Below are 21,853 nucleotides of genomic sequence, written 5' to 3'. Positions count from 1 at the left end.
AACTACAAACAATCCAAAATACAGCTCTGAGACTCATCTATTCACTGAGGAAACACGACCATATCACAGAAGCATACATAAACTCAAACTGGCTACCAATCCAAGAAAGAATACTATTTAAATTCTACGGTATGTTATTTAAAACCAAATATGGAGACAGCCCATCCTATCTAAACAATCGCCTCATCCAAGCAACCTCAACCAGACACAGAAAAACGCACTCCCCATTCATACCCCCCGATCAAAGAAGTAAAACGAAAAAAACTATACGATGGCCTCCTAGCCACTCAAGCCGCAAAACTAGATAACCAGATCTCTAACCTACTGATAACCACCACAGACTACAAGATATTCAGAAAAGAACTAAAAACCATACTCTTCAAGAAATTTCTGAAACAATCCTGATATGATCCACTCTTTACAACTCTTAGAATGACAAAGGACCTACTCTCTACAACTCTAGAAAGGACAAATGTTCTTCCACTATACAACCTGAAAAACAACAAATGATCTTCCTTAGTTTCCCTACCCTCCTAATTTCTTCCACTCCTCTCCACTTTTTACCATTCAGATCCTGACAGATGTTCAACCCTTTACAACTCTTGAAATGACAAATGATCTACTCGTTACAACTTTAGTAATGACTACGGTAATGTTCTTCCATTGTAACCCCCCTTTTTTTCATAAATCTTTTGTAATCCGCCTTGAACCGCAAGGTAATGGCGGAATAGAAATCTGTAATGTAATGTAGTGCGGTGTTTTCACTGGGGAAAAAAGACAACACTATTGTAATACTAAGACAACACAATATAAACATAGCGTATTTCATATAAATGTACTGTATTTTAGAATGCTTTGACGCATTGAAGTGGACATTAACAAAATGGTATTGCTGAAGAGCTATGCAGTGAGGAGCAGAAGCAGAGCCCACACTTGCAGTCCGGCAGGGCTGGTGTGGTGGGGCACGTCACGAGGAGAACCAGTGTGGTGCTGGCACAGAGGGAGGATGATCGATGCCAACCTCCGAAGGCATGGAAGGGTTTGGCTTTAGAGTGGGTTTCAGTGCTAAGAAATGTGGCATTCGAAAGGAAGAACAGGGTTAAATATAGCCCTTTCTCCGCAAAAATAGACCTACAGTATGTCTTTTAAGACCTGGACCCACTTGGGTGGAGATAGGGAGAACCAGTAAGTGTAAAACCATGTTTTATGCGCCTAGGAAGGTTTTATTAAATTATACCACAAGTTTACGCATGTTCAAGTACACACAATGAAAAAAAGGTGTGCACCTTTATGGAATCGACATGTAGGCGTGTTCTGAACACGGGCTTCATCTCTTGCATTCTTCAAGTCCATGTTAAAAGCCCACTTCTTCGAGACTTCTTTCAACTATCTCCTCTCGCCTAGCGTTCTACATCCCCAGACCTATATGTTACGGGGCTCATAATCAAAATCCAAATACGTCTAAAAACCAGCCTAAATCGGTACTTGGACGATCTAAAAGACAAGTCATCCAAGTGCTGATAATTGAAACGGGTTTTAGACGTATCTAAAAACAGCTTACGCCTTTTCAGTGCTGCTGTACGCCCAGAGCTGAAAGGAGTGGTGAGGGCAGTATTTGGGCGGGATGTGGGCCGACCTAGATTTAATCGTACTGCAAGTATAACCGAAAGTTTAACCAAACTGCCAAAGTTGTGACTTAGGCCTTCTAAAAACAGGTCTAAGTTGCAAAAACGTATCCAAAGTGACCAGATAACCACTGCAGGGACAAAGTACAGACCCCCACACACTCCCCCAGTGATCACTGTCCCCCCCCCCCCCCGCCATAAAGATCAGAATAAAAGCATACATATCTACCTCCAGAACATCAGCACCTGGCATAGGAAAGCCTAGTAGAGCTGCACAGAGGTGGCTTAAGTAGTCTAAGGGGTGGGCTAGTGAACCATAGAGAGGAGGACCCAGGCCCATAAGCCACTCTAGCCACTGCATTCATGGTCAAACATGTGCACCTACCAAAACCATTTTCCACTGCCACATAGGTGGCACCTGCAGCTATAAGGGCTATTGGGGTGGTAGACAGGTGGGTCTAGTAGGTTTTGGGGGCTCACCATGACCTGCAAGGAATTTGTGGTGAGAGGTTTATGTGGCACCCGTTTTGTGAAGTTCACAGCAGTGCCCTTTAAGGTGCCCCACTATTCTGTTGCCATGTCTGGGTGTCCAGTCCATCACTTTCCTGACCCCGCCCACATCCAAAAGGTTTTGTTCTAGGCGTTTTTGACTTGGACAAATTTTTGGATGAGAATGGGGTATAACGATAGACGACTTAGCGCTCTGGACGATCAAAAGGCTGGTCGTACAAGTAGACGATTTTGCCTCCCCCCCAAAACAAAAAAATTTTGGATGTATTTTTCCAAGAGAATGGACTTTAGACATGTCCAACTTTGAACGACAACAACTTAGGCCCAAAATGGATTTAGACATGTTTATTGATTAAGTCTGTCTGTCCAAGTTAGATTGTAAGTTCTTCTGAACAGGGACTATGCCTTTTAGCGTTATAGAAGTGATAAATAGTAGTAGTAGTAGTTTCGATGGAATAATGGCTGAGTTGTGATTTGCCTATCTAGTTTGTAAAATACATGCATATTTTACACATTAACATTTAAACTTGCTCCTGAACATGCATAGATATCCATGTTTTTAGTCTAATTGCAATTTCTACTGGTTTACTTCTTGTATTTTAGAATGACATATCATTTATGAGAATTTGGAATGCATGTTAGTCCATATGAATATCCTATATAATAAAACCCTAACCGCGCATGCACACTCAACTGCGTGCTTCCGTGATCTCTGATCTGTGAGATGTAGACTCCCTGCTCTCCAGATCGCGGTGTCGGCTCCTCTCATGAGCCGCACCGGCGTTGGAGAAGGCTTCCGACGCTGGCGGGGATCGACAGGAAACGCTGCGACACTCGCCTTGAGCAGGCCAGACCACAGGCCGGGCAGGGAAGCGCCGAAAGAGACTCCAGCCGCTCGCCGCTCAATGGAACTAGGCAGGCAGCCATGCAAGGGAGGGAAACAGAAACAAAAAAGGGTACTTTGGCCTGCCTGTGGGAAACACGATAAGGGAAGGGGGGGCCCTTGGAGCATGCTACACCGCGGGAGGGAAGGGGGAGGGGCCAAAAGGAGCAGGCCACGTCGTGCTAAGAGTAGGGAAGGGGGGTGGGGGAAAATGCTGATTCCTGCTGCACAGGGACCTGGAGGGGGAGGGAAATGCTGTTGCAGCTGCACAGGGAAATGCAGGGAATGAATGACAGACAGACAGCAGGAGGGAGGGAGACAGAAAGAAAGGAGGAAAGACACAGGGGTAGGGAGAGGGACAGAAAGACAGAGAAAGGGAGCCAGGGAGAGAGAGAGACAGTGGGATGGAGAGAGACAGAAAGACAGACATACATATATTCTAGCACCCGTTAATATAACGGGCTTAATGATTAGTATAGAAATAGAGTCATTAACTAGGTGCTGCCTTTTTATTAGACTAACTTATGCAGGGTTTTTAGCAGTTTTTAGCGCTGCTGGCGAGGTAAATGTTCTGACGCTCACAGGAATTCTATGAGCGCTGTCGCATTGGCCTCATCAGCCCGGGCTAGAAACCTCTAGCGCAGTTTAGTTAAAGGAGCCCTTAATGTGACTTTGACAGATAATTCTCAAAAGCTTGTCAAAGATAACTTATAATTGGATTAACTTATGTATCGCCTTCAGCTTGGCTGTTGATTCAGGTGTGTAAAATGCAATACTAAAAGACATGCCCACTATTTTCTCTATAGGACTTAACATTTGTCCCTGTTTCCTTTAAAGACTTTTTCAAGACGACAACGTGCGAAGTCCAGGCGTTCTCAGAAGCCATCCAATTCTTTCGACAAGAAAAGGGTCACTATGGCCCTTGGGAGATGATGATTGGCAATGAAATTCAGGTAAAGTGGACAGGCCCATATTTATTCATTTTTAGACTCTCCTTCTGCTGGTGTTAGCACCCCACTGCTCAGAACGTCTATCAAATTATTTTGGAGTGTTCAAATCTAATCTATATACCGGGTCATTCCCATGAGGGACTCGAACTGGTTAACAAAAGAATAAGATAAAAATACATTAATATAACAGTAATAAAATTAAAAAGAAAGAGAGAAAATTAGCATTCCGTCATTAACTAGAAGAAACTTAAAAAGTATCCTCCTTCAACTATCAGTTAAAAATTTCAAGTTTCAAGTTTTATTGTGTTTAATTACAGTGATTCCCAACCCTGTCCTGGAGGAACACCAGGCCAATCGGGTTTTCAGGCTAGCCCTAATGAATATGCATGAGAGAGATTTGCATATGATGGAAGTGATAGGCATGCAAATTTGCTTCATGCATATTCATTAGGGCTAGCCTGAAAACCCAATTGGCCTGGTGTTCCTCCAGGACAGGGTTGGGAACCACTGGTTTAATATACCGACCATCAGCATGTATCTGGCCGGTTTACAATGCTAAAAAAGAAAAAAAAAAGAAATAAAAGGTAAAATAATAAATATATATATATATGAGGGAGAAGTGAACATTAAAATGACGATAAACAAGAACTTACATGAATTTGAGGGTAATAAGGAGAAGGAAGGGTCAATAAGTGCATTATTAAAACGAAATTTAAAAGAAAGGGAGGAGGTGGGGATGAGACATCAGGAATAGGGTCGTTTCGTAAAAGCGGTTGAGATGATTTTGCTGGTTTTGGGGAAGGAGGTGTTTAGAGGTTATGATATGCATCTTGAAATAGAAATGTTTTTAGTTTGGTCTTGAATTTAACGAGAAGATTTTCATGAAGTTCTGATAATTGAAGGAAGACCATTCCAACTTTTCACCCTAGCGAATGCCAAAGAATGTGAAAGCTTACCTAAAGTTTTAATCCCTCTTACAGAAGGGAATATTAATTTGAATTTATGGATATTCCTCGTAGACTGGAGGCGATAAGAATGAAAAGAAAAGGAAGCAATGGAAAAAAAATTTCCATATAAACTCTTAAAGGCAACATTGGCTCCTTTGACGAAGCTGTGATAGCGGTTTTAGAGTGCACTTAGCGCTTGCTAGATTGCCACGCGCGCTAGACGCTAATGCCAGCATTGAGCTGGCGTTAGTTCTAGCTGCGTAGCGCGGGTTTAGCGCACGGTAAAATTCTGCACGCGCTAAAAATGCTATCGCAGTTTAGTTAAAGGAGCCCTTAAACTGTACCTTCCGATATATCGGGAGCCAAATCATATGGAATGGGCTACCGAATTTTATTTGACTTGAGAAATCATACAACTAAGTTTCATGCATTGTTGAAAAGATATTTTTTCAAACTAGAGCTTAATATAAAGGAATCTTTATTTTCCAAGTTTTGGATAAATGGAGCACGGTGACCTTGACTAAATCCTCTTATGTATAATGTTTCTTGAATGAACGTGTCTTTCCTATTATTTTATGAATTTAGAAACATAGAAACTGATGGTAGAAAAGGGCCACGGCCCATCTAGTCTGCCCACACTAATGGCCCACCCCCTAACTACCTCCATGAAGAGATCCCACATGCCAAATAGAAACATAGAACATGACAGCAGAAAAGGGCCACGGCCCACCCAGTCTGCCCACCCTAATGGCCCACCCCCTAACTACCTCCATGAAGAGATCCCACATGCCAAATAGAAACATAGAACATGACAGCAGAAAAGGGCCACGGCCCACCCAGTCTGCCCACCCTAATGGCCCACCCCCTAACTACCTCCATGAAGAGATCCCACATGCCAAATAGAAACATAGAACGTGACGGCAGAAAAGGGCCACGGCCCATCCAGTCTGCCCACCCTAATGGCCCACCCCCTAACTAGCTCCATGAAGAGATCCCACATGCCAAATAGAAACATAGAACATGACAGCAGAAAAGGGCCACGGCCCACCCAGTCTGCCCACCCTAATGGCCCACCCCCTAACTACCTCCATGAAGAGATCCCACATGCCAAATAGAAACATAGAACATGACAGCAGAAAAGGGCCACGGCCCACCCAATCTGCCCACCCTAATGGCCCACCCCCTAACTACCTCCATGAAGAGATCCCACATGCCAAATAGAAACATAGAACGTGACGGCAGAAAAGGGCCACGGCCCATCCAGTCTGCCCACCCTAATGGCCCACCCCCTAACTAGCTCCATGAAGAGATCCCACATGCCAAATAGAAACATAGAACATGACAGCAGAAAAGGGCCACGGCCCACCCAGTCTGCCCACCCTAATGGCCCACCCCCTAACTACCTCCATGAAGAGATCCCACATGCCAAATAGAAACATAGAACATGACAGCAGAAAAGGGCCACGGCCCACCCAGTCTGCCCACCCTAATGGCCCACCCCCTAACTACCTCCATGAAGAGATCCCACATGCCAAATAGAAACATAGAACGTGACGGCAGAAAAGGGCCACGGCCCACCCAGTCTGCCCACCCTAATGGCCCACCCCCTAACTACCTCAATGAAGAGATCCCACATGCCAATCCCATCTTTTCTTAAAATCTGGCACGCTGCTGGCCTCAATTACCTGTAGTGGAAGACTATTCCAGCGATCAACCGCCATGAAATTTCCCACCCCTGAGTTTCAACGGATGCCCTCTTGTAGCCGCCAGGAGCTTTAAGAAAAAAGATATCTTCTTCCACCTCGATACGGCCCGTGACATATTTGAACGTCTCGATCATGTCTCCCCTCTCTCTGCGTTCCTCGAGTGAGTACAGCTGCAACTTACCCAGCCGTTCCTCATACGGGAGATCCTTGAGTCCTGAGACCATCCGGGTGGCCATTCGCTGAACCGACTCAACTCTCAGCACATCTTTGTGGTAATGTGGCCTCCAGAATTGTACACAGTATTCCAGATGTGTACTGCTTTTAATTCTTTTTATATCATTTTATTGTAAACCACTTTGACTTTCCCGGCAAAATAGGCGGTATATTATATGCAATAAAGAATAATAGCAGTTATACTGAAGGACAGAGAGAAGTTAAACAGCCATCCAACTAAAGGAATATAAACCTCTGTGGGTATTGTGACTACAGAATGAGCTGAAGCAAACCAGATGCAGGAACAACATGAGAGCACTCTCTGCTGGAACCACAAACAATCCGTGGAGATTTTATTTAGTGTCAGTGAGTTCCCCCATAACATGTATTTGGACATGAGGAAGGGCGTCCTATACAGAATCGGGCCTAGGCCCACCCAAAATAAACCCAATTCTGTAACCGACGTCCACGTTACAGACGTTGGTTACAGAACCGGGTTACTGTAGACGCAGCCGCTATACTTATCGCGACAAGGGATCGCCCTGCCGCGATTAGTATAGCGGCCACGGCTGCCAGTCTCAACCCCTCCCCCTAAACAAATGAGGCAGGAGGGATGCCCAATTCCTCCTGCCAAAAGACCGCCCACCCTCCACCCCCGTACGATCGCAGCAGGAGGGAGCCCAACCCCTCTTGCCTGAAGACCACCCCCCTGTATGATTGCGGCAGGAGGGAGCCCAACCCCTCCTGCCGGACCCCCCAAAGAACTCCCCCACCCCTACAGCTACACCTATAATCGGGATGCAGTTTACAGAATCCGGGCCTAACTGCTGAGTTAGATTGCTCTTTTGTTCTCTTAAAAGACAAGAAGAAGAAATGAATATACAGTACACCACAAGGAAGAGGGATAATTTTAAAACTATTTTTCCACATGCAAAGTTGTTTTTTTTAATTCACAGTAGAGGTCTTTTGTAAAATTATGCATTCATAACCATGTATAGACATTCCTGGGTGTTGTACACCGTGGGGTCTTTTTAACGTTTGCTATATGCTAAGATGCCTACAGGAATATAATGGCTGTCTTAGCATTTAGCGTGTGCTAAATCAGTTAGTGCAGTGTTTTTCTACCTTTTTACGCCCATTCCTCGAGCGTGTTTATGTCACGTTGCAGGTCTTCGCAATCCTTCCGCGTCTTCACTACTCTGAATAACGTCGTATTATCAGATTAATGGTGTGCACTGCTGTGAAGTTTCACTAACACATCCACTGCTATTGAATTGTGTTGGAGACTGTGGACACCAGATATATTACAGTACGTGCTAGCAATTCTTTCTACATAAAAAGAAGATTCAGGATACAGAGGGATAGAGGCCTTCAAGGAAATCCTTGGGGGGACTATAATTTTCCTATAACTACCTAAGAACCTTGAAAATTGGAGAAGAGATGGCTGAGGGGAAATATAATACCAGTATATAAAATGCTGAGTTAAGGGACAAACACAGGTTGGTTTTTCTCTTCCCTTCCCCCCTCCCCTCCCCCCCCACCCAAAAAAAAAAAAAAAGCAAAGACTTAGCACTTTTAAAACAAATAGGAAAAATATTTTTCACTCAATGCACAACTAAGCTTTGGCATTTGTTGTCTGGGCATGAGGTGAAAGCATTAGCACATCTGTTTTTTTGAAAAAGGTTTACACAGATTCCTGGAGGAAAAGCCCATAAACCATTGTTAACAAGGTAGGCTTCGTGAAAGCCACTCCCTGGAGATAGGCAGCGTGGATCTATCTAATTTTCAGAAGTACACTGCTATACTCTGTAATTCGCTGTATGTACAGTTTCTCTTTATTGTAAACCGCCTAGAAGTCGCAAGATTGTTGGCGGTATATAAGAATAAAGTTATTATTATTATTAATCTTTGGGATTGTGGACTGGTCATTTTTAGAAACAGGAGACTGTGTTTGATGGACCAGTTTGGCAGTTCTTATATCTTTGCCGTTGACTGTCTATTTTTGTGAAAATTTGGACTACATAAATCTACAGACCATTTCATCTCTGTTGTGGACTCTTTGTACTGTACTGCTGATCCTTTTTCCTTTAATAAAATATATTTCTGGTTTGGAACAAACATTCATCATGTGGAGATTTTGTTGGAGAGACTGTGTGAACGATCCCTTGCGGTCTTACAGCTGGAGCTGTTCCCCAGCTAGTAGGTTTTTCATATGGCTTGCTTCTGAAGACAGACCCTGGCCTTTGCAGGGAGTGCCCTGCCAAAAAGGGGGAATAAAAAGATGGAAAAAGACAAGAGTTGTAATTAAGCTGTGGACTGGGATCTTGAGTAGTATCTCATTAAACAACTGAAAACCTGGCTTTTCAGCGAATTGTAACTCTATCCTTCCCCCCTTTCTCTCCCCTCTTCTACACATAAGTTCATGTCATCCTTTTTCTTCTTCTCTACCCACTATTTTAAGTTCTTGTAAACCGTGTCGAGCTCCATTCTCATGGAGATGATGCAGTTTATAAACTTAAGGTTTAGATTAGATTAGATTAGATTAGATTAACTGCTTAACCTCAGTACTTATGCAGTAAGTTCATGGGCTTTGGAAAGAAAGCAGGTCAGTTCGGTTAGTGGATGTGGAGGGACATTTTCAATACGACGTCTAAATCCAAGTTTAGATATTTGAGAACAGGCAAAAAAAAAAATTCAGAAGCGAACAAGACCATTTTTAAAAACCTTAAAACACCTATCTTGTTTTTTTCTAAAATGTGTTCTGTACATTCATCTTTTTGAAACCATTTTTTTAAAAACAGCACATCCAAATGAAAAAATGCACAAAACAGCCATTGGGAGGTAGGAGGGACCAGCATTTCTAGTAGACTGAACATAAGAACTGCCGCTGCTGGGTTAGTCCATCATGCCCAGCAGTCCGCTCACGCAGCGGCCCTCTGGTCAAAGACCAGCGCCCTAACTGAGACTAGCCCTACCAGCGTAAGCTTTTGCTCACCAGGAACTTGTCTAACTTTGTCTTGAATCCCTGGAGGGTGTTTTCCCCTATAACAGCCTCCAGAAGAGCATTCCAGTTTTCCACCACTCTCTGGGTGAAGAAGAACTTCCTTACGTTTGCCCTAACTGAGACTAGCCCTACCTGCGTACGTTCCGGTTCAGCAGGAACTTGTCTAACTTTGTCTTGAATCCCTGGAGGGTGTTTTCCTCTATAACAGCCTCCGGAAGAGCGTTCCAGTTTTCCACCACTCTCTAGGTGAAGAAGAACTTCCTTACATTTGCCCTAACTGAGACTAGCCCTACCAGCGTACGCTTTTGCTCACCAGGAACTTGTCTAACTTTGTCTTGAATCCCTGGAGGGTGTTTTCCTCTATAACAGCCTCCGGAAGAGCGTTCCAGTTTTCCACCACTCTCTAGGTGAAGAAGAACTTCCTTACATTTGCCCTAACTGAGACTAGCCCTACCAGCGTAAGCTTTTGCTCACCAGGAACTTGTCTAACTTTGTCTTGAATCCCTGGAGGGTGTTTTCCTCTATAACAGCCTCCGGAAGAGCGTTCCAGTTTTCCACCACTCTCTGGGTGAAGAAGAACTTCCTTACGTTTGCCCTAACTGAGACTAGCCCTACCTGCGTACGTTCCGGTTCAGCAGGAACTTGTCTAACTTTGTCTTGAATCCCTGGAGGGTGTTTTCCTCTATAACAGCCTCCGGAAGAGCGTTCCAGTTTTCCACCACTCTCTAGGTGAAGAAGAACTTCCTTACATTTGCCCTAACTGAGACTAGCCCTACCTTCGTACGTTCCGGTTCAGCAGGAACTTGTCTAACTTTGTCTTGAATCCCTGGAGGGTGTTTTCCTCTATAACAGCCTCCGGAAGAACGTTCCAGTTTTCTACCACTCTCTGGGTGAAGAAGAACTTCCTTACGTTCGTATGAAATCTATCCCCTTTTAACTTTAGAGATAACCCTCTCATTCTCCCTACCTTGGAGAGGGTGAACAACCTGTCCTTATCTGCTAAGTCTATCCCCTTCAGTACCTTGGCCACACAAACATCCGAGCAGAGCAGTGGGGCAGCCTAGGGGGACACTGTAGTGAACTTCACATAAAAAGTCCCAAGTACACACCTCACCATATCCTCCTTATGGTGTATGGTGAGCCCTCCAAAACCTACTGGATCCAACTGTATGCCACCCCAATAGCCCCTATGCCTGCAGAGGACACCTCACACTTCATAGTTTGGAAGCTGTGGTATAGTAATGGGGGGGGAAGGGGCGGACCACCCTGGACACCAACACCTCTCCACCCTCCAATGCAAAGCTCACGCTCTCCCTTCCCCGCCTCCCTTGCCCTCTTCACAAAAGTGAAAGTAAGGAAGAAGTAGGTAAGCAAATTAGTAGGTAAGCAAATTAATGGAAACACTTTTGAAATAGAGAATGGTGAAGTTTCTGGAATCCTGTGGAATACAGGACTGGAAGCAACATGGATTCGCTAGAGGTAGGTCTTGTCAGACAAATCTGATCAATTTCTTTGACTGGGTGACCAGAGCATTGGATAGAGGGAGTGTGCTAGATGTGGTGTATTTAGATTTTAGCAAAGCCTTTGACAGTGTTCCACACAGACGTCTTATAAATAAACTGAGTGCCCTCGGATGGGTCTCAAAGTGACAGGCTGAGTCAAGAACTGGTTGAGTGGAAGGCGACAGAAGGTAGTGATCAATGGAGATTGCTTTGAAGAAAACGATGCTACCAGTGGTGTGCCTCAAGGTTCTTTTCTTGTGCCTGTTCTTTTTAATATTTTTATAAACGATATTGCTGAAGGGTTGTCGGGTAAGATTTGCCTCTTTGCAGATGATGCCAAAATGTGCAATAGAGTAGACATACCGGATGATGTGAATAACATGAAGAAAGACCTCGCAAAGCTTGAAGAATGGTCTGAAATTTGGCAGCTAAAATTTAATGCTAAGAAATGCAAGGTCATGCATTTAGGCTGCAAGAACCCAAGGGTATGGTACAGATTAGGGAGTGAAGAGCTTATGTGCACGACAGAAGAGCGGGACTTGAGTGTGATTATATGTGATGATTTTAAGGTGGCCAAACAGGTTGAAAAGGTGACGGCGAAAGCTAGAAGGATGCTAGGTTGCATAGGGAGAGATACGGCCAGTAGGAAAAAGGAGGTATTGATGCCTCTGTATAAGACTCTGGTGAGACCTCATTTAGAATATTGTGTACAATTCTGGAGGCCACACCTTAAAAAATATGTAAAAAGGATTGAGTCGGTCCAGAGGAAGGCTACTAAAATGGTATGTGGTCTTCATCATAAGGCGTATGGGAACAGACAAGGTTCTCAATCTGTATACTTTGGAGGAAAGGCGGGAGATATGATAGAAATGTTTAAATACCTATGTAATGTATCTGTGCAAGAGTCGAGTCTCTTTAATTTGAAAGGAAACTCTGCAATGAGAGGGCATAGGATGAAGTTAAGAGGTGATAGGCTCCGGAGTAATCTAAGGAAATACTTTTTTACAGAAAGGATGGTAGATGCGTGGAACAGTCGTGGAACAGTCTCCTGGAAGAGGTGGTGGAGACAGAGACTGTGTCTGAATTCAGGACCTGAGATAGGCATGTGGGATCTCTCGGAGATCTATTTGCATGCACTACTTTCATTGTATGCTAATAGATCTCATGCATATTCATTGGGGAAACCCTGAAAACCCGACTGGGGGGACTTTGACACTCCTGCTCTACACCGATCGTGTTTCACTGCTGACGCTTCATCAGGAGGAAGACTTGAGCATTTTATGATATAAATATAGTTGTGAATTCCAAAAGAAGTTGAAATGGTTTCATTTAGGGAATTCAGTGTTGGATTGACTAAGCTCCCAATTAATTTTGTATTTAGACAGACTTATCCAGTCAGCAGGAGACCTTTTCAAAGGTATAGGTTTTATCTATCTAAACTCCAAAACTAACCCACCTCTTTTACAAAGGCGCGCTAAGCTTTCTAGCGCGCGCTAAACGCTATCGTGTGCGTTTTATCCTATGGACGCGTTAGCGGTTAGCGCACGCATTGATTTGGCGTGCACTAAATCAGCGCTAAAATGCTTAGCGCGCCTTTGTGTAAAAGGGCCCGAGCCGCTGTGGCACTGCTGCCACTGTAAACGCACCGAAGCCCGTTCAGTTCCTATTTACTGCGGCAGCATCGCTGCTTTGGCTTTGTAAAAGAGGCCAAAAAGGGTTTTAAAAAAAGAGTCCCTTTGAGTATAATTTTAAAGGGCACTTTCATGGATAAACTAGTGGTTAACCACAGAAGCATCTCTTTCTAAAATTGCCCTTCAGTATGCATGTAGAGATACACACAAAAGTCCTGCGTGTAGATTCTTTCACTGAGAGATGTCCTGCACGTAAAATCAAAAAACAAAAGGAAATGACCCCAAAATATCCACAAAGAAGAAAATCCAGAGAAAACCAAAAAAAAAAACTCTGTGGAGTGACGATGTTCCTAAATGGACTTTATTTGAAAGTGTCAAAGTTCCAAAGGTCCACTGAAATCATCCACATAAGAGCCTTAAAGGACCTAGTCCGCTAGGGATACAAGACCCAACACAGTCCGCGTTTCGACAAAAAATCTTCTTCAGGGGTCCCTGGAGGTCCTATAAAGGCGAGTACGTGGTAAACAATTGTGTGGTGAGCTGGAAGTGAGACACTGCTTGCATTTGCACGTAAAATCAGCCAGTACATACACAGGTCAGCTTAACCTTTGGATCGTTGTCTGCCAGTGATAAAGAGAGCTCCTAAATCCTCACTCTTTAACATCACTAGGAAGCCAATCAGGTGGTGCTGCCAGATAGATCCAGAGGATGTTTTGATTGCCCACGGCACGCATTTCCTCTTCCCGCCACCGTCAACATATCTGCCTCCCTCCCATCACTGAGCCAGCATCTTTCCCCCTTTGATCCCACTCCCTCAGTTCTCACTCTTTCCCTCCTCTCTGTCCACCCCTTCAGGTCTGGCATATCTCCCTCTCTTCTCTCCCTCTTCATGGTCCTACAGGAAATTTCATCCGAGGAAGGGGGAAACGCAGCAGAGGAAAGACATGGGGCAGATTGGAGGCAGCCTTTATTTACTGCTGTTGCTACTAGCAACCCTTGACAAATTCTCAGGACTATTGTGGAGTGGGAGAGGGAGGAGAGGAAGAGAGACTGGGACTGTGTGGGGGGGGAGCAGAGAGTGTTGAGAGAGATCGGACTGGGTACAGTGGGGAGAAAGAAGAAGAGATGCTGGAGCAACAGAGGGAAGGAAGAGAGGGATAGATGCCAGACTCATGGGGAGAAGAGGAAGGGAAGGAAGAGAGAGATGCCAAACTGTAGTAAGGAGCCAAAGGGAAGGGTGCCAATGTGGGTGAGAAGTACTGATGTAGGGTGTGAGGGTGCTGATGTGGGGTTGGAAGGAGGGGGAGGATGCCAAAGCAAATTGGCTTAGGTTGCCATAATCTCTTGAGCTGGCCTTGAATGTACTGGACACATAGGGCAATTCCATTAAATCAGCTTAGATATAGGCAGCCAGATTCCTTTACAGCATGCCAGAGTAAACCAACATCAGCATCTGTAAATGTAGAAACCCACTTATGTCTATAGCAGACGTAAATTAATGTGCCTAAGTGTAGCAAGGAATGTGCGCAGCTTATAATGTAAACCACTATGAACTTCATGGAGGTATTGGCGGTATACAAATAAAGATTGCATTATATTGTATTGTATTAAAGTATAAATTGGGCTCATAAGTGGGAGCCAGCCTAACAAGAAGCACCCAAGTCTGCAGAACTGGGACTGTAATATTCTTTATTTACAAAGACCTGACACTGCCACTGTTTCGGCCAATGGCCTGCATCAGCGGTCTGTCATGTTGTCTAATTTGTGAGTAGCATCTAATGATAGCGTCCCAACATGAGGTCAATTTTTGTCAAAATAGATGACTGGTAAGTAGCGCCATTGCTGTACGCGTTCTTGAACCTTCGGGGGTTTGACGAGTAAACGTCCATGTCCCACCCGGGCTCCGTCCATGTTTACATCCCCTCTCACCGTTGTGCAGACGTGCAGCTCTAGAAAGGCCCTGGGGGTGGCCCACAGAGATAAATAGTTGAAATAATACAACTTTGAGACGTGTGAGCAGAGGCTTGATTCTGCATGAAGTATGAAGCATTTCCTTTAGTTTGAAGAATAACGTAAAATAATTTCTGCTCAAGTATTTAGTCTGTTTCTGTTTAATTTCTTTCCGACTTTGCCAATTTATTTTTTCATTATTATGAAGCTTACTCAGTGTCTGACAGAGAGACAGTCTTTCTAACTTATGTTTAAGCATTCTTCCCAGTGTTACAGATCAGAAAGACCATTTGGCTTGTGCTGGTTCTGGCTTTCTGTAATGACCAGTCAAGGAAAGAGGAAAGAAAGCACATTCCTGTAACAGTAAGCCATGCCAGAAAAAAAAGAAACTCTATTACTCTAAATCAGTGGTTCCCAACCCTGTCCTGGGCGGACCCCCAGTCAGTCGGATTTTCAAGATATCCCTAATGATTATGCATGAGAGAGATTTGCATATAATGGAAGTGACAGGTATGCAAATCTCTCTCATGCATATTCATTAGTAACATAGTAGATGATGGCAGATAAAGACCCGAATGGTCCATCCAGTCTGCCCAACCTGATTCAATTTAAATTTTTTAATTTTTTCTTCTTAGCTATTTCTTGGGTTCCAACTGCCGAAATTAGGGATAGCTTGAAAACCCGACTGGCTAGGGTTTCCCCCAGGACAGGGTTGGGAACCACTGCTCTAAATGGGGGGAAAATATATTGTCCATGCCTATTTGTAAAGGAAAAAAAACCCCACCATATAGGGGCTGATATTCAAATAGTTTGGCCAGTGAACATATAACTCCATTATCCACTGCTGGCATTGAATACTTGGATAAAGTGGTCAGCGCCAGCACTTATCTGGATGGTGGTAATATTCAGTCGGAATATAAGATTAACCATACTGAGTCAGACTAAAAGTTTATCTAGCCCAGTATCCTGCTTCCAAAAGCGGCCAATCCAGGTCACAAGTACCTGGCAGAATCCGAAATAGCAAGATTCCATGCTACCAATTCCAGGATAGTCCACTCTCTCATCATCAGCGTAAAAACCTTTCAACAGTCCATATCTTAACAATTTGGTTTAAAATGGAACTTTGTACTTAACTGGCATTAGATTTATTTGTCTTTGAGAGCTCTCATCATATCAACGGCAACATTTTCCCATGGTAACCAGCGTTTCAATCAATTCGTCAGGGCCAAGTCCTTCTAGGCAAAGGAGGTTGGCCCAGGTGCCTAAGGCCCCTCCTATGGGCTGGGCCTAAGGTGCCTGGGCCAATCAGGCCCTAGGCCCCTCACCGGTGCATCCCACAATGCACTGGGAAGGAGCAGGCCTGCCATTCAGGGGGGTGAACATTTTACACAAGTTTTGGGGAATTGAAAGGGCATTGGTCCTAATAATATAAACTTACCTATATAGGGTCTAGTCACTAGTGACTGAAAGAGAGAACAAATATTATTTGCTAATGTCTTTAGCTAATAGCTCAAGCATACAAAAGATTGGTATTAAGGAATTTAAGGTGAACTTACCTGAGTTGGCTGAGTAATCTCTTGGTCACCTGAAAAGAGAAAGAGAGAGAATTGTAAGCAAAGATTTGAGTTAAGCATATAGTGGAAATAGTAAGGAAAATAAATACTTACCTGAGAAAGTGTAATGAAGAAAGAAATATTGCTTAACTAAACTGGAACAGATAAGAGAGCATTTGAGTAGCGCTTTATATTAAAAGAAAGTACCTTTCATTAGTTAGAATGTGGTTTTAATCTGAAAGCACTTTAATTGTTCTGATGATTCTTCTTATTCAGAATGCACTTTAATGGTTTGGAAGTCTTTTTATATTTTTTAAGTTATTTTGCAATAAAATAGCAATATAATTTATTTACGAATTCTCCCGTCTGGATCTCTGGGTACCTGCGTCTCCAAAGCTATCACTCCAATTTCATCATCAAATCCTGTAATTTATTGTAATTCTGGGCACCCGCTGCGAGTATAGGGAGTATGTACGCTCTGCCTCGGGAGAAACCCGACCTTCCACTCGAATCGTGATAGCAGCAGTCTTTGGCTATTGTTACTGAGACAGAGTAAAACTGATCCCTAGAGTGCGTGGTAGGGTTCCCTTATTTACAGAAGGAGCAGTAACTAGGTTAAGATTGATTGCTGATCAGTTGAGGCCTTGTACATGTACAGTTTCTGTAATTATGGTTGTCAAGGACGGAGTACTTCTTACTTTTCAGACATTGTAAATAATAAAATAATAATAATTTTATTCTTGTATACCGCCATACCCAATAAGTTCTAGACGGTTCACATCAGATAATTAAGATCCGCGATGGCACACGGATTTACAAAATTTTAACACAGTTACAAGCAACGGAGAAGGGAGCGTGGGGACGCTTTAACAGAGTTTTAGCAAAGGTACAAGCAATAGCGAAGGTAGGGTTGGAAGGTATGAGATAATGAGAGAGAGACCAAGTAGGGGGAGGGGGGGAGCAGCGGGAGCGGGGTGAGAGTGAGAAGGGGGAGAAGCAGGGGGAAAAGAGTTAAAGGACCTGTTTGCGGAAGAGGTAGGCGAAATAAGTGTCTGTTTACAACTTGTATTTTTCAGATCTTAAGCAATCTAGTGATGGAGGAGCTCCTGCCATCCCTCCAGACTGACCTCCTGCCAAAAATGAAAGGGAAGAAGAATGACAGGAAGAGGGCCTGGTTTAGTGTGAGTAATTTTGGTGCTTGTTGAAATGTGTAAAAGATATATATATATATATCATCGAGCGAGGATGATTTGTGTGGAACAGCTTATCTGCCCCTCTTCGGAGTTCGACCTCCCTCCAACGCTTCAGAAAACATTTGAAAACTTGGCTTTTCTCTAAAATGTAACCACTCCCTCCCTCTCCTCTTTACTTAGTCCCCTCTTTCTTTCCTTTTTACCAAGCCCTTCTTCTTCCCATTGGAGTTCCTTTCTTTAGTAATTCCTGTAAACCGTGTCGAGCTGTACTTTGTGGAGATGATGCGGTATACAAACTTAAGGTTTAGTTTGTTACACTCAGTATGTGAACAAAAACGCATACTAGTACATTAAATACTGGCAATCCAAAACATGTCATAAACCAAAACAGTTCTGGAGACCACGCCTTGTAAAAGATATAAATAGGATGGAACAGGGCCAGAGGGCAGCTACTAAAACAGGCCGCGGTCCTTGTCAGAAAGCATACGGAGACAGACTTCGTGATCTCAATTTGTATACTTTGGAAGAAAGGCAGCAGAAGGGAGCTACGATAGAGACACTCAAATACCTCCGTGATTCCCAACCCTGGTCCCAGTGGTCCAGTTACCTGGAGTGGTGGCACCCCTCCCCCGCCCCCCCCACCTCCATACACTCCTCCCCCCAATCCTGCACGCACATCGATTCCCTCGCCTCCGTAACGTTCCTGGTGCGAGCAGCAGTCCCTGAGCCGTTGTCGTGCCAGCGTTGGCTCTTCCCTTGACGTCACTTACTAGGCGCAGCTTGAGGGTTGCTGCTTGTGCCAGGAACGTTACAGTGATCACTGACCCCCCCCCCTCCAACACCATAAAAATCAGAATAGTAACATGCATACCTGCCTCCAGAACATCAGCATATTCATAGTAGAACTGCACAGAGATGTCTTAAGTAGTCTGGAGTAGGTGGGATTGTGAACCATAGAGAGGAGGACCCAGGCCCATAAGCCACTCTAACCACTGCATTTATGGTGGAACATGTGCACCCCCCCGAACCCTACTGTACTGCCATATAGGGGCCACCTGCAGCTGTGAGGACTATTGGGGTGGTAGACAGGTGGGTCTAGTAGGTTTTGGGGGGGGGGGCTCACCATGACCTATAAGGGAGTTGTGGTGAGATGTTTATGTGGTACCCTTTTTGTGAAGACTATTGGGGTGGTAGACAGGTGGGTCTAGTAGGTTTTGGGGGGGGGCTCACCATGACCTATAAGGGAGTTGTGGTGAGATGTTTATGTGGTACCCTTTTTGTGAAGACTATTGGGGTGGTAGACAGGTGGGTCTAGTAGGTTTTGGGGGGGGGGCTCACCATGACCTATAAGGGAGTTGTGGTGAGATGTTTATGTGGTACCCTTTTTGTGAAGACTATTGGGGTGGTAGACAGGTGGGTCTAGTAGGTTTTGGGGGGGGGCTCACCATGACCTATAAGGGAGTTGTGGTGAGATGTTTATGTGGTACCCTTTTTGTGAAGACTGTTGGGGTGGTAGACAGGTGGGTCTAGTAGGTTTTGGGGGGGGGGGGCTCACCATGACCTATAAGGGAGTTGTGGTGAGATGTTTATGTGGTACCCTTTTTGTGAAGACTATTGGGGTGGTAGACAGGTGGGTCTAGTAGGTTTTGGGGGGGGGCTCACCATGACCTATAAGGGAGTTGTGGTGAGATGTTTATGTGGTACCCTTTTTGTGAAGTTCGCAGCAGTGCCCTGTAAGGTGCCCCACTACTCTGTTGCCATGTCTAGGTGTCCATTCCATTACTTTGCTGGCCCCTCCCACGTCCAAAAGGTCCTTTTCTAGGCATTTTTGACTTGAAGGAATTTTTGGACGAGAATGGGGTATAAAGATAGACGACTTAGCGGTCTGGGCGATCAAACAGCTGGACGTACAGTTAGACTTTAGAAAACCAAAATATTTTGGACGTATTTTCGAGAACAGACTTTAGACACTGCCGACTTTGGGCGACTAGCGACGTAGGCCCCAAACGGACTTAGACGTTTCTTTCGATTATGCCCCTACACGCACAAGGTGAAATTACTGTACAACTTTGACACACATTTTTTTTTGGTTTCTCAGAATTTTCTGTTGGTATTTTAAGGGCTCCTTTTACTAAGCTGCGTTAGGGCATTAACGTGTGGAATTGCGCATGCTGAATTGCCAAACGCGCTAGACCTTAACGCCAGCCTTGAGCTGGCGCGTGTAGCGCGTGTAGCGCGTGGTAATATCAAGTTTCAAGTTTTATTACCATTTGATGAATCGCCTATACAAACTTTCTAAGCGATGAACAGAATTATATTTAAATCTTTTATTATTTTCAATTTAAATTCCAAGTATTAATAATAATAATAATAATAATAACTTTATTCTTATATCCCGCCTGTAATCTTGCGACTTCTAGGCGGTTTACAATAAAAGAAACTGTAAATACAGTCAAGAGAAGTTTTCCATACAAGTATTACACTTGTACAGAAAGCAAGAATAGAGTAGATATCAAATACAATACAAATGTAAATCCTAAATTAACAAATATACTATTTATGCTCAAGTCCTCAAATTAAGATCCAAGAATTAAAGAAAATTGGCGAAATAATAAAGAAAAATAATAATAATACATAAGAAACTGAGAGCTATAGCAGTGAGATGAGGTCATCAATATCCAAATGATAGGGCTCAAAGATTGTTTGCATTCAGACGAGACATTGCCACGAAATTTGTCAATTGTGATGGTTCAAAGAACACATATTTGAGAGTACGGTAACACGCAATACATTTACACGGGTGTCTCAAATAAAAAGTCGCCCCCAAAGATAAAACCCCAGGTTTCAAAAGAAGAAATTCACGGCGGCGCCTTTGCGTCTCCCGCGCCAAATCTGGAAACATTTGTATTTTGTAAACCAAGAAAACTTTTTTGTCTATTTTTAAAGTAAAGTTTTAACAACCATGTTTTATCAACTGGCAAAGCTAAAAGTAATGATCATAGTGGCTGGTGATGCTAAATCCTTCTCACAAACAGCTTTTTAAACAAAAGTAAAAAAAACTGACATAATTATAACACTTAACAAATTTCATCATACAAATGGATTAGGGACAGACATGATGTAGGAGGGGAAAAGTTACAATTCTCTCAGGTATGAAAAAAAACATAAAAAAGGGAAGAACGAGGGGAGGGATACATATTGAGTTCTAGAGTAAGTTAACGTGTCTCAGAATTTAATTGTTAAAAGCATCATTAAATAAAAAAAGTTTTTAGAAGTTTTTTAAAAGAAATAAAATCTTTTTCTTTTCTAATATAGTGCGGCAATGAATTCCACAATTGTGGAGCTATAACAGAAAACATGTCATCTCTTCTTGTGCCCACAATTTTCAAGGAAGGGATGGTTAATGGGTCTAGTGATGACGACCGAAGAGAGCGGGGGGCATAATGAGGAATAATCATTCTTGTCATGAATTGTGGTTCATTGAAAGTTAGTATTTTGAATACTAGAAATAATATCTTAAAGGTAATATGGTGGCTAATAGGAAGCCAATGGGAGTTGATCAATAAAGGTCATATTTTGTGTGCACTAAAAACGCTAGAGCACCTTAGTATAAGAAGCCCTAAGACTTTTTGAGACTAATAAAGTTTTGGACTAGAAGTCTCCTGGACATCCAGACCTTTTGTTCCACTTTTTGTGTTTTGGATCCCATTGTTTTTGGTGTGGGACATCGGCCCTTTGTTCCAGGTTTTGCGTTTGCTATTTTTAGCCCAGGGTCCCATTTTATGCAATTAGGCCCTGTGCTAAAATAGTGCAACTTATGATAAAATAACCCATCTTAATGGTAGCACACATCGATAGCTTCCTCCCGAAATGTGCTGAGGAAACCAGGAATTCACGTCCCGGATTCTGTAAATGGCACCTAAATCGGCCAGTGCCTGGAAAAATGGCGCCAACCAACCCCCTCTTCTACGAAACTGCACTAGCAATTTCTAGCGCCGGGAGCAGCGCGGCTCTCTGCACGCTTTCAGTGCTAAAAAAACTTAGGCGCCATTTACAGAATCATGCCTAGCGGCGCCTGGGTGAAAACGTAGGTGGCAGAAGCTTGAAGATACCTCCTGTCCACATCAGAACTTTGCTGTACGTGATTTCAGCAGCGATTCCTGTATGCACTAACATGTATTTTATG

At 43.6% G+C, this 21,853-nt stretch overlaps 1 protein-coding gene across 2 annotated transcripts in view; it reads left to right on the top strand.

Moving 5' to 3' along the window:
* NIBAN1 (niban apoptosis regulator 1) overlaps positions 1-21,853 on the top strand; it is a 143,015-nt gene that overhangs the window by 97,819 nt on the left and 23,343 nt on the right. For both annotated transcript variants that reach the window (XM_033960061.1, XM_033960060.1), the window contains 2 exons: positions 3,856-3,971; positions 17,551-17,655. In XM_033960061.1, the coding sequence (XP_033815952.1) occupies positions 3,856-3,971; positions 17,551-17,655 (221 nt within the window). The remainder of the gene's footprint in view (positions 1-3,855; positions 3,972-17,550; positions 17,656-21,853) is intronic.

The sequence above is a fragment of the Geotrypetes seraphini genome, chromosome 10, assembly GCF_902459505.1.
Source record: "Geotrypetes seraphini chromosome 10, aGeoSer1.1, whole genome shotgun sequence".
In the NCBI taxonomy this organism is placed as follows: domain Eukaryota; kingdom Metazoa; phylum Chordata; class Amphibia; order Gymnophiona; family Dermophiidae; genus Geotrypetes; species Geotrypetes seraphini.
This window is presented reverse-complemented; position numbering and strand designations above follow the sequence as displayed.